This window comes from Ctenopharyngodon idella, chromosome 5 (genome assembly GCF_019924925.1).
Source record: "Ctenopharyngodon idella isolate HZGC_01 chromosome 5, HZGC01, whole genome shotgun sequence".
Taxonomy (NCBI): Eukaryota; Metazoa; Chordata; class Actinopteri; order Cypriniformes; family Xenocyprididae; genus Ctenopharyngodon; species Ctenopharyngodon idella.
In genome coordinates this window covers 5,802,581-5,818,208 of record NC_067224.1, presented here as the reverse complement: position 1 = coordinate 5,818,208, position 15,628 = coordinate 5,802,581, and the positions used below count along the sequence as shown (strand labels likewise).

General features: G+C 37.8%; 1 protein-coding gene across 3 annotated transcripts; it reads right to left on the bottom strand.

Moving 5' to 3' along the window:
• Positions 1-12: 12 nt before the first annotated feature.
• znf541 (zinc finger protein 541) lies at positions 13-12,069 on the bottom strand. 3 transcript variants are annotated; one of them, XM_051893999.1, is made up of 16 exons: positions 11,943-12,069; positions 11,407-11,573; positions 11,060-11,300; positions 9,004-10,009; positions 8,880-8,926; positions 6,247-6,367; positions 6,012-6,143; positions 5,542-5,881; positions 5,326-5,371; positions 4,184-4,326; positions 3,361-3,464; positions 3,219-3,294; positions 2,881-2,969; positions 2,140-2,256; positions 1,925-2,019; positions 13-869 (listed from the first exon to the last, which is right to left on the bottom strand). In XM_051893999.1, coding segments are annotated over exons 1-16 (2,793 nt in total). In that variant the 5' UTR covers positions 11,945-12,069; the 3' UTR covers positions 13-802. The 3 variants fall into 3 exon arrangements, with proteins under 3 accessions (XP_051749959.1, XP_051749960.1, XP_051749961.1); XM_051894000.1 differs by having other exon boundaries at positions 1,936-2,019; XM_051894001.1 differs by having other exon boundaries at positions 6,012-6,367.
• Between the last annotated feature and the right edge of the window lie 3,559 nt (positions 12,070-15,628).

The following is a 15,628-nucleotide window of genomic DNA, read 5'->3' as shown; positions in this document are numbered from 1 at the left end:
GAGTCTGGGAATTGCAGATGGAATTGCAGATGTGTTTTCAGTTCTCATTTATTTTGTTTAACAAATTTAGCATTATTAAAGTAAAACATTTGTTCTGTTAGAACAGCACATAAAAGAGAAATCAGACAACAGAACACTTCATAGTAATATTATAAACAGTAAACGTGTTATAGATTGACATCATCAGCTGTTTTCAATGGCATATGATAGTAAAACTGCAATTTAATAACCTTATTATTGGTCACATGGATTGAAGATATCCTCAAATGGAAAGGGGAAATCAGTTGACTTGTAAAACTGTAGATTTATAATGAATTGGAAGGATTTTACAGTTTTGTTGCGCATTACTATCATTTAAATATACCACTTTTTTACTGCAGATTTAGATACATAAATCTGAACTGAGAGAATATTGATTCCAAACTTAAGAGCATCATAAACAGTTGAATAAACATGGAAAAAGGGAACCCTTTTTGTATGAAACCCTGTCATACTACAGTCACTAATCTGGAAAATTTTAAGAACTTCAAATATTGTTAACTTCTGTGCATTGTGCACTTCTTTCAAAATTTGAACAGAACAAATAAACAGTTGTAAATTCACTTCAAGTTGGCTACTCTTTTGATGAGAACTTTAATTTGGATTACAGTTATGCCTAATTTCAGGGTCCATACTGTTCTCTGGACAATGAGTTGAATGTTTACTGTAGTGTAAAACACACTTCAGCACTTCACACAGGATTCCTCTGAAACACCGAACAGACTTCAGTTAACTTCAGGCTTCAGCTCTGACCTGTGTCCTTTCATACCCGTTGCCATCTGGAGTTAGTTTCTATCCTGACTGAGGGAGATCTATGGCTCTTCACATCTCTGTTGGATGTAAAAGGTAAAGTGAATTTTAATGTGCCATTTTGAAATTTGCATTCTATGAATAAATATTAGAAAATGTTCTGTTGTTTGTTGCATGTTACAGCTGATTAGAACAGACACAGAAAGTTTTAAATGACCAATTATAACTGAAAAAAAAAGACTGAGTGACAGGATAGTGTCATAAATGTGTTATTTTTAGTTTAAAGTGTTAGTTCACCCAAAAATGAAAAAAAAAAAAAAAAAAAAAAAAAGTCATCATTTACTCACCCTCATGTCATTCCTAACCTGTAAGACTTTCGTTCATCTTCGGAACACAAATGAAGATCTTTTTTATGAAATCAGAAATTTCTGTCCCTCCATTGACAGCTACGCAACTACCTCTTTGATGCATCAAAAAGTTCATAAAGGGATCGTAAAAATAATCCATATGAATTGAGCGGTTTAGCAGTTAATTTTCTGAAGACTCTATCACTTTATATGCTGAACAGATTGAATTTATTTATTTATTTATTTTCACTTATAAATATTCAACTCACCCATCAGTTGTGGTAAACAGAAGCTCAAGTATGTTTGCTTGACCCATGTGAGAACCAATCAGGCTCATTCTTGTTACGCAGCACGTTTGCTTGACGTGCAAATAGCTCAGTTACGATTGAGCTTGTTTATGTTCGCTGATCAATGTTTATGTGAATAAAAGCCTAAATGAAATCTGTTCATCATATAAAGTGATCAAGTCTCTTCAGAAAATTTGGACTAAACCGCTCAACTCATATGGATTAGTTTTACGATCTTTTTGAAGCGTCAAATTGTCAGTTGTGTAGTGTGTCAACGGAGGGATCGAAATCGCTCAGATTTCATTAAAATGATCTTCATTTGTGTTCAGAAGATGAACGAAAGTCTGGATTGGAACAACATGAGGGTGATTAATAGCAGAATTTTCATTTTTTTGGTGTACTAACACTTTAACATCACAAAATGATTTTTTAAATTGTGTCACTCCATGTATTTGAAGGCATGTAACTCATGAGTGTGCTGTAGGATGTAGTGTCTCTAACCTGGCACACACCTTGCCCTCAGCAGCTGTTGTCTTCTGTTGTGTGTTTTCGTCTGTCTGCTCAGGCTGGTAGACTTCAGAGCAACTGAACACCTTCTGGAAAATAGTAGTAATGAGGACAATAGTAAATGAAGACAAATTCCACTATCATGAATATAGATGATGTATATGCAGATGTAATGACTAAATGTGTTCATGTACTAAAATGAAACGTACAGCGTTCTCTCCACATCCATCCTTTTTAATGGCCGCTCTGCCACGTTGCTTTAACTTTTTCAGCTTCTTCATGTTATAGTAATACTCTACACACTGAGCTATTGATTTTGTCTGCAACTAAAAAACAAACATAAATTTAGTATTTAAGACATTTAAAAGGGATAGTTCACCTAAAAAATTAAAAAATTGTCATCATTAACTCACCCTGAAGTCGTTTCAAACCTGTAAGAATTTTTTTCATCTGCTGAACACAAAAGAAGATATTTTAAAGAATGTCGGTAACCAAACAGTCAGTGAACCCCATTGACTTATATAGTATAGGGGGGAAAAAAAGAAAAAAAAAATTACTATGGAAGCCAATGGGGACCATCAACTGTTTGGTTATCGACATTCTTCAAAATATCTTCTTTTGTGTTCAGCAGAAGAAAGAAATTCATACAGGTTTGGAACATGTATGGGTTGATGATGCAAAACCCCGGACAAGTTTTTATGCGCGTGTCCATTTTTAATGCGTCTTAATTGTCGTACAGTCTGACATTAATGACAGCTGACATCCCCCAGTGTGACATGAGGATCATGTTCGTACAGTCTGACAAGCAACAAACGTAAAGGACTACTATAAATCGTAAAGTGTGCGCCCGGCTTTAGGCCATGTCTAAAGACCAGAATATCACTCAAATATGGGGTGGGGTCTTGCACTAATTTAGGAATGACTTCTTTTCTGAACTCTAAATTTCATACCACATTATGAATCTGTTGAAAGTCTTTGTCATGATCAACCAGAGCTTTCTTGAACACTTTCATCTCTTGAGCTGTCCAGTGGTCTGACCCTGCCAATTAAAATGAGCCACATCAAATTTATGAAGGACTTAAGAGTTTTATGTATTTCATGGGTGTCCAGTTCTGCTCCTGGAGGACCATTTTTTTGCCTGGAATCTTCTAGTAATCCTGATGACCTTGATTAGTTGTTTCAGGTGTGTTTAATTAGGGTTGGAGTTTAACTCTGCTAGAACTAGAAGGTGGCCCTCCAGCAGCAGAACTGGACACCCCTGATGTATTTGTATATTAGGAGCTTGTACCTGTGTAGTGGTAATCACTCAGAGGGTGCCAGGGGGTCCGATAATCTCCTCTCATTAGCAGTAAATCCAGTGCTGCCTGAAAGTTGAATAATGTATTAAACATCTGTAAATAAAAGTGTTCTCAGTGTGATGATAAGCTCACCGTTATGTTTCCTTGGACTTCATGAAGGCAGTGTAGAGCGAGTTCGATGTTGGTGCCTCCTCCTGGTAGAACACTGGAACAGCACATGTCTAACAGCTCTGTGACTGAAGCACAAAAAGGACATGTGATCAGTTTTAACCCTTTGCACATGCTTAAAAGAAAAAAAAAGCAGTGAGCTGTTTAACATTTGGCTTTTGTTAACATTTTAATTTAACGAGGTTCAATCCTAATTTTGCAAAAACATGGTTACATCCAGTGTCTCAAACTGTGCTTCTTTTTTGGCCCCATTGTCTACAACAATATTGGAAAGCCTTTTTCCAGTTGTTCATGATTTACAGGATAAGGATTTTTAAAAATATTTTGTACTCAAAATGTCTACCCTATAAAATATTTGGCATAACTATAAAAATGTATATTTATAATAAACATGCCTATGGAGATTTTATTAATTGACAGTTTTCCAGGCCTAGTAATCACACTTTTAACATTAGGCTTTCTCATATATCTGGATTTTTAAGACCGTTGTTGAGGGGGTGAATTAAAAATCTTGATTTTTAATCATTTTGGCTTATTTCAATGCTTGTTTTGTCTTCATTTTAATGCATCTTAAGGCCCCCTAAAAAAACCACAGGTCTATACTATTTTGTGACGAAATTTACTCACACATGAACAGCCCATGCTGTTCTTTTGAATGGGAATGACAGGCCTCCAAAAAAGGATGTAATATGTTTATAATTACTAAAATTAAAGTTATTCAATGCACAGCCAACATGCCCTTGCAGGTGATACTGTGTGAGAGTGGTGTGTGTGTTGGTGTGTTTACCCCTTTGCTGTGTCTCTATGTTAGTAGAGAGATCTTTCCAAGGAGCCCAGACGAGCTGAGCAGGGTGTTCTTCATAAAGTAAGTAGAGCGTGTCACGTACTGGAGGGATGTCTGCTTGAAAACGCGAACCCACATTAATCCTTCTAAAGGAAACAGGACAGAAGTAACTGCCATTAACACAGAAAGGAAATTAACAGTCTTGTAAAAAAGCTGGTGGAATGACATTACATGAAATGTAAATGTAAGACTGTGTAGAATGTCCCTCTGTATTTAGGTAATTAATTCCAATCCTTTTTGTAAAAAAACAAACATACAAAGGTGAATTTAAAAAGCCTTCAGATCAAAAAGTCTTTAATATCATGCAGTCAAGTGTATCCAAACTTTTGACTGGAATTATATTATTTAAAAAAAAGTATTTTGCAAAAATAATACATCAAAGTTTTTGTTGCCATAAAAAAAACTTTTCTAGGGACCTAAGATAATAAATAAATAAAAGATCTTAATCATACAAAAACTAAAAACAAATAATTTAATATGAATGAATTAAAAGAGGACCTATTATACCCTTTTACAAAGTCTTGATTTTGTTTTTTGGGGTCTACTAAAATAGGTTTTCATGCTTGAATATTAAAAACAAAACAAAAAAAAAAAGCAACATTATTTTTCACATATTTTACATTGTTGCAGCACCTGTCTTCCCAGTCTGTCAGTAACGCTCTGGGGGTGCGTTTCCCAAAGCAAGTTCCATCATTACTAACACAATTCAACAGAACTTGCGACAATAGTTGGCTAACGCTGCTTTTGGGAAATGCACCCTTGTTTAGTTCCTGTCTGTATAAAGCCCCTCCTTCGAAAAAGTGCGATGTGCTCTGATTTATCAAATGGATCAGTGTGTTATTTAAATGAGAAATATTGTGCCGTGTACATTCCCTGAAGAAAACGCAAGACTACAATCGAGGTGTTTCAGGGAGTTCAGAAACAGTGCGCACTGATATAGAGAATAACTCCCTTTGGACAGACTTTGTGCTTTGTAACTTTGCTGACAGTTTTCATGCTCAAACAACATTACACACTAAAGAAAGTTGAAAATGTAAAAAAAAAGCATAATAGGTCCTCTTTAATACAGATGTAGAGTGACTCACGGCTGTATGCTGACGACTGTGTTGTCAGTTGGGAAGGACAAGCCATCTGTAGGGTTTCAAAGTTAAAATGATTTGGCAAGAAGTTGGAATTAAAACAAAAAGCATTTGTAGAAAAGAGAAAAATAATGTAAAAGTTAACTGCATCAATCTGTGAAACTGATGCCAGGTTCTCTCAGAAAATCAAATTAAAGCTGAAATCATGGGTTTAGTGCTCACCGAGGGTGCTGGGTAGCGGTGTCCATGGCTGATACTGTGGCAGGCTTTTAGAGTAGAGGCCTGTCCCAGGACGGAGAGGGCTCAGCATGGGCTGAGGGGTGTAGGGTGGGGGTTGAAACCTAGGGCTCAGCGGGTGGTCTGCCAGATAGGTTGGTGAGCGCAGCTGGCTGGGATAACCCCCCGTGGCACGACTTCTCTGCAAACCCTGGGTTTCCTGATCACGGGCCCATTTTGGGGAAGACAGGCGAGGCAGAGGTGGACTGGGGATGATCAGGTGCTTTAAAGGGTCAAGACAACGAGACCTCTTAGATGCACCTTTACGAGTCTGTGGCATCTCAGCCTAGACAAGATATAAACTCATTTAGTGGTTAGTGGATCATCGCCTTTTAAACTATCCCTCATCGAAGGTAAAAAGCCATTTTAGGATATTCAGTTTAATGTCATTATGTTGTTATCTATTATAACATTACTTGATGTGTGGTAGCTTGGGGGTCTAAAACGTTTGTCACAGAGACTGGGACAGACACGGGCATGATCAGTGGGGACAGGTTTGTCCCTTTGGACTTTTGCTTTTGTCCTGAATTCCCCTTCTGTTCTTCACCCTGTGTGAAAAAAAATAAGTAAGATAAAATATGTTAATATAAGTATTATGCTGATTTTCATATGTTAAGTTTACAATAATACTTGAATTAACGTCAGCAGCACCAGTGTTGAGGTGGACGGCTGTGAATTATGTTTTTCCTTTGTACCACCAGAGCCAAGAGCTTCTTGAGAACATGAGGGCTGCGATCGAGCTCTGCGTACAGATGAAGATCTTTTATAGATTCTGTGGGAAACAAACCAGAGTGAAACTTACAGTAATTTTATCATAGACCTGCTGATATAAAAAGCAGAGTTAGCAGCTACTTAACAAAATATTTTGAAAAAATTAAAATTTTATCACAATTTACTCTTGCTGTACACTAAACACAAAAACAGAAATGTTCATGCTGCTCTTTTTAAGATCTTTTTAAGACCTGAAGAAATAAAAATGAATACTATACATTAGGGGTGTGCAATATTGACAAAAAATGTTTTACCTCAATATTTTTAAAGTTGTTTCAAAAGTTTTAAAGTTTGTTGATAACAATAATTAGATTATATTTTTCTGAGTGTGTTTTTGTGCTGGTACCATGACTAGTTTAGGCCTGTCTCATGAAGACATTCATATTATTCATATTCTATGTGGTTAATAAAGGGTTAATAAATGAGGGTTCTATGTGGGTTAATAAAGGCCTTTTGAAGCGAAGTGATGCGTTTGTGTAAAAAAAAAATCCATATTTTACAAGTTATGAAGTAAAATATCTAGCTTCCGCACGAGCCGCCTTCCATATTCAACGTATGCAGAAATTGTAAAACTCTTGTAGTTCACAAAGCTTACGCTACGTCCTACGCCTTCCCTATTCAACTTAAGGTAAAAGCTTAACTGACGCGACACCAGTTTACACTTTCTTCGCAACTTCAATATGGAAGGTGGTCTGGTGGAAGCTACATATTTTACTTCATAACTTGTTTAAATATGGATATTTTTTTACACAAACGCATCGCTTCGCTTCAGAAGGCCTTTATTAACCCCCCGCAGCCGTGCGGAGCACATATTTATGATGGATAGATGTGGATGGAAGCACTTTCTTCAGCTCATACTCATTGATCCCTATCACTGATATTAAAAAGCTCGGATGCATCAGGATATTTATTAATATTTCTGCGATTATGTTCATCAGAAAGAAGAAAGTCATATACACCTAGGATGGCTTGAGGGTGAGTAAAGCTTGGGCTAATTTTCATTTCAAAGTGAACTAATCCTTTAAAATAAAATTTATATACACTACCGTTCAAAAGTTCCATTCACCTCCATTTCAGCAGTTACCTACAGCAAACAGATCCCCAAAACTACATGATTCTGCTGGATACAGTTAAAAATTTTATTTTTAAAATTTGTATTAGTTTGCATGCATGTCTGCTTATGACCAAACAAAATGTTTATGTTTGTATATGATAAAGTTTGTATAAATTACTATAAATTATTAATTTCCAATTAATTTCCTGTTTATTTCCTTTTCCAATTCCTGTAAATTGTCATTAAGTGTCAAACTTGGAATATTCCCAAAATTCCACAGCTTAACTTCCCATGGAAAGTTTCAGCCCCTTTGCAACCCTACTACAAAAGCATATAGAGACTAGCGGCAGTTAAGCTTCAAAACTGACAAAAAAGCACTATAAAATTAGTGTTCGTAAGGTTTTTTTTTTTTTTTTTTTTTTTAAAGAAATTAATACTTTTATTCAGCAAGGTTGAATTAAATGTATCAATAGTGAGAGTAAAGACATTTATAATGTTACTTTCTATTTTGCAAAAAAAAATCCTGGAAAAAAAGTATCATATTTTCCACAAAAATATTAAACAGCACAACCGTGTTCAAATGTGATAATAGGAAGAAATGTTTGTTGAGCAGCAAATCAGCATATTAGAATGATTTCTGAAGGATCATGTAACACTGAAGACTAGAATAATGATGCTGAAAATTCAGCTTTACCATCACAGGATTTTTACTGTATTACTATTTTACTGTTTTTACTGTATTTTGATCAAATAACAGCAGCATAAGCATAAGAGATTTTTCAAAAACATTTTAAAAATCTTACTGACCCCAAACTTTTGAGCAGTAGTGTATATAATAATATACATTTTTCTAAATTTGCACTGTTTAGATAAAGATTAAAACTTGTCCTCAAATCAGCGTAATAATATTAATCTGTTCCTTGATGGTTAATTTAGAGACATTTGTACTCTAATACAGGTAATTATTTTAAATCATAACATTTAATTTGGATAAAATAATTTTTAAAACATCCTTATTCATCATGACTGGCAGGAAAGTAATGAAATTAATCATATGACAGCTGTGAGCAAATGACTGTTTAAGTTGCTATTCCTTTTGTGTTCCACAGAAGAAAGTAAGTCATACAGGTTTGGAACCACATGAGGTTGAGTAAATTACATCATTTTCATTTTAGGTGAACTATCCTTTTCAGAACATGAATCTCTTATAACTTAAAGGGATAGTTCACCTAAAAATTATTGTTCATTTACTCACCCTCAAGTTTCCATACTATGGAAGTCAATGGGGCCAATCAACTGTTTGGTTACTAATATTCTTCAAAATATATTCTTTTATGTTCAGCAGAAGAAAGAAATTCATGCAGGTTTGGAACAACTTGAGGTGAACTATCCCTTTAATACAGTGTTTTAGTGTTGGGTACCATAACATTTAATTATTGCTTTTACTCATTTTTCTAACCTGAAACCAGAGTTTGGTTCCTCTACTGTTGATTCCATAATGGACTCCTGCGTAATGAAATACAAAATATTGATTATCTCTTCAAACAAGGATGAAATATAGGAAAAAGTGGAATATTGTGTACCTTTTGTAAAAATGGGTTGCCTAGGTAAGTGCTAAAGGACGCAAGTGCCACCTGACTAGGTGAGACAAGGTAGGAAGAGCGGGATCGTGAACGTTTATGACATCCGGGCTGAGGAACAGGCAGTGGAGGAGTTGGAACATTAGACAAGGTGTCCTTAGAGCAGGACTTCCTCTTCCTGCTGTTGGGTAATGGTGCATGAAGAGGAGGAGAAGGAAGTGCAGGATCAGGAAGGTTACAGTCAAAATCACTTTTCGGTTCAGGGACTAATAAGACAGGAGGAGTAGAGCTGGAAAAGGAGTGCCGACGCTTTAACTTGTTCAGAGGTTTGGGGTCTTTCAGACTGTGTTTCAGCAGGATTGGACAATGCTTCTTGTGGCCAACTGAACCTGGTGGCCTCGTAGGGAATCCCACGCTGGAGGTAGTTGCCTCTCTTTTAGGCTGAAATGACAGCATCTCTTTCCGTTCTTCGGGGTAAGACTCACGGAAATCAAGATTGGTTTCCAAACTATGAACATCAAATGGAATCTGTGAAACCACAGGATTTTCTTCAAAAGCGTCGATACCTAAAGTCCACTGAGTGGAGTTTAGCATCTTGGTGCTTTCTTTGATCTTATAAGACTCACTGGCAGTCGCTAAAGTCCAGCTTTCCTGAGGCGTTGAACGTTTTACCTGAGCGGGATGGGTGTCTTCTGCGTAGCACCCCAAACCAAGCTTGAGTTTTCCAGAATAACTGGGATCTTTTAGCACAGGAGTGGAAACAGGCTTTGGTTGAGAGATGAAGAGGCCACGAGAGTCTGATGCAGCACGATTAACCGTAGGCTCCCACAGTGAGGCCGGCAGGTCATAGTTGTAAGCTAAGCTGGTGGAGGAAGGAGACGTGAAGTGGACTCCGTGTCGAGACGCACAATGATGTTTTAGGGAGTTTTTGTCACTGTAGGTTTTGTGGCAGCCAGATTGAGTACAGTGATATGTCTTCCTCTTGTGATGGGTCATCATGTGGGAAGTTCTACGGAGAAATAACAAGATGATGACACTGGAAACAGGATTTGAGCACACTACAATTTCAATTTGTTTACCTAAATCTGACCTTTTGACTGACCCTCTCCTTTTATAAGTGATGAAACTGGATCAGTGCAAGAAATATCCAGTAAATTTACTTTGGTTGCCCTTGTAAGCAGGGCTCAAAAACAGGGATGGCCCACTGGTCCGGGGCTAGCGTGAGAGCATTTTGGATCAGTGCTGTGTTGCGCAAATGAAGAATTGTACATCTTGTACATCAATTTTACAACCCCATGTGGGATTTGCTATGAAGTGAATAATGAACGAATAGAGGAGTATATCTATTCTATTACACCTTGCAGTAGGACAGCCATGACTAAAGATTTTTCTGGTCGACTAGTAGTTGTTCATTCTAAGCGATTAGTCGACTAACCGCACGTTTATTAAAAGGAAACCTATTATGCAAAATTCACTTTTGCATGGTGTTTGGACATAAATGTGTGTTGGCAGTGTGTGTACACAACCACCCTATAGTGATAAAAATCCACCCACTCCTTTTTTTTTAATCCCCATAAATCATAAGCAGTGTCTCAGAACAAGCCGTTTCCAGATCCCTGGCAATGTGACGTCACATTAGCCATAGGCCCCGCCCACGAATGTTGACAGACACTGCCGTTTTAACATAGAACCGCCCTGAGCAACTTCACAGCGAGTTTACACAGTCTGCAATTGCTGCACTGATGAGAATGTCTCCCAAGCGTTTTAGGTGTTCTGTAGCTGGATGTACTAATCCACATAGCTCTCTCCATTTACTCTCGAAATCTGAGCCGCTGAAGACGAGGTGGATTAATTTTGTTTTTGAAGAAAATGCTCCCTCAACTCTACCGAAATTCGTTATGTTTGCGTGAATCATTTCACACCGGACTGCTTTGTGAACGAATGTCAATACAAAGGGACAATACAAAACAGAGGTTGCCCCCCTGGACCCATTTGAAAACCTCTGATCTAGAAGACAAATGACCATAACTAAATCTCTGAAATACCATGTGATACTTACAGCTGATGATAATGTTTAAATACTCTCTGACAGATGCTGCAGATGTGTGGCCCATCATGTCTGTGGATCAAGAGGTGTGTTTTAAGTGCACAGGTGGTTTTAAACTCTTTCCTGCACACACTGCACTTATTCACAGAGACTTTGGTTTTCTTCCCAGAGCCCACAGGCGTCAGAAGCTCAGCATCCTCTGTGTTAGGACGGACAGAGGTTAATGGGCAGGATGTGGAGGTCTTTCTGCGTTCTGTATCAAATGAGAAGGGCATACATTCTGGTTTAAACGTTCAGAAAATCACAAAAAAAAAAAAAACAGAAAAAAACATAGAAATTAAACATGCTATTTTTCTTACTTGAATCAGACATGGAGTCTAGCCACAGTTCTGAATCTGTGATTGGCAGGTCAGATAATGGTGAAACGATGTAGGTCGCATCACTGGACACATTGTCGGACGATGAGAGCAGAGACACACTCAGATCTGAGGGGTCTCCCATCTTCATTAACAACTCAGTGGGATCCCTGTTGTACAGTGGAGAAATAAAATTTAGTTATTTGGAAACATTCAATATATAACAAGCGGGAAATGGCGTTTGACTAGCGCAATCTGGCGGGCTAGCTCGAAAAACAGCGGAGATATTTGAAAGTGCTTCAAGAGAATGGCTTTCGGTTGTTTCATGTGTTAGAAGGATATTAATTATAGGTTAAACAACTCATAATGTCTGGATGGTAGGTAGCTAGCAGTCTTGAGTCATATTACACACAACAAAAATGGATAGTAAGTGAACTGAACATCATAACGCAGAGCAAAAAATAATAACACTATACGTAAAACTGAATGTAATCCGATGTAAATGCACACTTATATTACGGCTATAAATGAGTGTTTACATGTTTATCAAGTTGTTTGCGTGTCCCGTCGAAGGTTTGTTGATTATTTGGAAAAATCCTTTGCAGAAACAGCACTGAGAAAGACCAGCGAGGGAAGCCGTCGTGCCGATTTAGCGGTTCCTTTTTTGATTCAATTAATCGATTCGAAGAACCGATTCAGTGGTTCAATTAATTTCGCGTACCATGAGAGGGAGATAATTAATCACGTTTTTATTTTTTTAACATAATTTTTTAATTGATTATTAATCTATGTACACTCATAACATATTTAGAAAGCAAAGGAGAATGGGAATAAATAAAGCTGTGAGTTTGTGTGTTGTAAAGTCAAATGTCTGTATGTGCGCGCATTGGTGGGGGATGGGTGAAAAGAAATCTGATTGGCTAGTTTAGTTTTGTTTAATTGGCGCTTTTTTCCACACATAAAAAATTACATTACAGATAGTTAATGTTTAAAACCAGGCTCAAAATGATTAAACGCTGTTTAAAGCAGCTAAACTTGATTGAAACATTTGCAAAAAGGCCTAAAACTATTGAGGCAAATATTCAGTGTCCCTCCTCCCCTAGAGACCGGGGTCTCCTCGGCACCTGAGTCTGAGGAATCCCCGTCTCTTTCAATGGATCATTCGGATCCTGATGCCAGCTGCTCAACCTCCTCTCCTTCCTGGAAACGCTACCTTCCAACAGCAACCTTCCGTTAGTCCTGCCAGCCCACAGGTACCTGTTAGCTGCCCGGTTACAATAGCCGACGTATTAGATATTTGCAAATTACGCATTGTCAGTTAAGTGCATCTGATTTTCTAAGTGTGTGTGTGTGTGTCCTTGAGCAGAACAACTTTGTGGAGGAAGAGGAAGGCAGCAGAGATTTTAGCCCGTGTGCAAGGGCTGCCCCATCCCCAGCAAACCGATCGGGCACATGTGCAGTCGATGTGGGCAGCCCAGAAAGAAAAAGAGTTTGGGCACACCAGTGTGGGCAGCCTCTTCTTCTGTGCCACAGCAGAGGGAAAGACAAGAGTGGCTGCAAGAGAAGAGGAATGAAGAGATCCTTCACTAAAAATAGTTATTTGTTTTTAAGTAACTTTTGTTTCTTTTTATTAAGGAACATTTATTTGCCTTCATAACAGTCATGTAAATTGTCTTAGCCATTTCTTTTAATTGTATTGCTCTTTTTTCTATTTATTCATTAGCATTTTAATGTTCCTATTTTTTAAATGAATTATTATAATTTTTTAATAAACTTGATTGTAAAGGTATGCAGTAAATTGAATTCATTTAATAGCAATTCTACCCTTAAAACAAGTCAAAAAGTTTTTTTAGTTTTATTTAAGAAATAGTTCACACTAAAACTATAGAGAGAGTATATAAATGTAAACAAAATAATACAAATATTAAAATAAATCTTTAACAGAAAATGTATTAACAGCAGAAACTATTTTAAAACAGACAGTCTAACAACATTTATCAAACAAAAGATAAAAAAGATAAAGATAAATTAAAAGACATTTATTTAATGGGGGCATGGCTGGAAAGTTCCAGCCAAAGTTCCACAGTTTCGCCCTCATAATGTAACGCATGTTCTGATTTAGTTTAGTTTTCTCACTCTTTTTTCTGATCCTGTTTGCCTGTTCATATTAGTTCTAGTTTGCTGCCATGGTTATTCACTGATTATTAGATTCTGTTCACCTGTGTTCATCTAGTTCCCTTTTATTTGTTCCTTGTATTTAAGCCCTGAGTTTCCTTAGTTCATTTGTCCATTTTTGATGTACAACAAATGTTATTTATTTCCTGAGTGTTCTGTTTGAATTAAAGACTGTTTTGTTGATATTCCTTCGTCGTGTATGTTCTCTACAGCCACCTCACATTACACATAACTGCTGTGTCTATAATCCTCCAGGTAAACGATTTGCTTTTTTTCCCTGCACTTTTCTGAGGCAGGCCTTGAGCAATGGCTTCTACTCTCTTCTTCCTCTTCCAGGCAGTTGTCAGAGGCAATTTGTCTGGGTCTGCGATCCTCTTCTGCTCAGACAGCCATTAAGAAACAGTCTTTCCAGCTAAAGTGGCAGAGCAACTTTTTACTTAGAAGAAACTGTGTCCAACTCGTTTCTCTGGCTGTCCATGCAATCTGCAGGGATATCCTTTTGAATCTGCTCTCTGCTCAATGGCTTTGCTGTGCTTTTGGGTCTTTGTGTCCTCTTCAGCTCTCTTCCTTCTTCTCCAGGCCGTGGCCCTTGGCACCCGTTTAAGGTCTGCATCAGCAACAGCAGATGGAGGAGGGAGCACAGCCAGTGTGGAAGAACTGTAAAATACAAAGAAATAAAACATTTTAGATATTTGTTGCTTTTCATATGATTCATTCTTTTACATTCATTAATAGTTTAGAAATCTTACTTGACACTTTCACGGTCTTAAGGTTCGGAGGCCACTGCCTCCGAATGTGGATGTGGTGCCTTGTGGAGAAAACTCACTCTACAGGCCTTTTCCAGACCATCTGGTGGATGCATCTCAGTCTTTTTGGAGCCATAATTTAATGCACAATAATGCTGCTCTCTGAACTATAACAGGATGCTGAAATCAAACTGGTCAATTTTTCAAACAGTGGGGCCACAACACAAGTCCACGCCCCAATAATTAGAAATGGCCATATTGTCCCCCCAACATTTGATACTGATATTCTTGATGCTGCTCTGCTGCACTCCACTATGATTTTAGGCTGGTCTGACTCCACGGTCTACCAGCGCTCGTCAATGTCAAAATGATTGAAGGCGGGCCTTACTGTTCACAGAGGGCTAGTGCAAATTCCAACGTAATGCTTTAGTTTTAACGGTGGAAGAGTGTGTGGTAAGAAGTAGCTAAACATTTAATACTTGACAGATGTTTTACAATAGAAATGTTGAACGGCTGACAGTAATATCCAGTAATGCAAAGTTTTTTCAACAAACTTAGGTTTTGAATTTAAAATATGCTATCATTTACATGATTCACGTAATTAATAACTGAATGTGACGAGACAAGAAACGTTTTGTGTTTATGAATGTGTGCATATTTTAAAAAATAAATATTATTTACAAATGGTTTAAATCATTAGCTTAACTTGTGGGAAAGATGCCACTACATAGTTTTACAAATAAATGATATTTTCAACTCGAAAGTATGCATGTAATGTAGTTAAATTTTGAATTGTTATGTTTATATTTTCTTTGCTTGGAATCAAACCGTCTCCAGTTACTTCTTTGAACCCAAGTTGAAGGTGTAAAATCTGCTGCGAGCCAGTGAGACTCTCTAATGCAAGACTGCCAGGAGAAATCCCACCCTGGGACGGTCGTGGCCTGCTACAGGAGCAGGAGGTGACACGTCCAATCATCAGCTTGTGCTGAGTGAGAGCGCCCTGCAGTTTGGCCAGTACTGGGGTAAACCTTTAAATGGTTGCTGTCCAATGACATTGTGTACGCAGCCATGGTGCTGGCCACCCATCAACGGGAGCGTGAGGGAGAAGACACCACCCAGTCTGCTGTCATGGGCAACAAGGATGCGTTGCTGCGGTATGCTGGCCTGTCTCCTGACATGATGGCTGCCATCAGTGAGCACTGGGTCAGATAGGCTCTGGCACACCAGCCCAGGAAGACCAGGTCTTGGCAACTTGGCCACCATGTCCTTTAAGGACCTTTATGAGGCGACGGACCTCAACATCG

What these genes read in the sequence shown, in the direction of transcription:
- znf541 (XM_051893999.1), bottom strand. An exon ending in GCAACCCATTTTTACAAAAG is followed by an intron (nt 8,927 to 9,003) that starts GTACACAATATT and finishes TTCATTACGCAG; the next exon opens with GAGTCCATTATGGAATCAAC. An exon ending in ATGGATGTGGAGAGAACGCT is followed by an intron (nt 2,020 to 2,139) that starts GTACGTTTCATT and finishes ACTATTTTCCAG; the next exon opens with AAGGTGTTCAGTTGCTCTGA.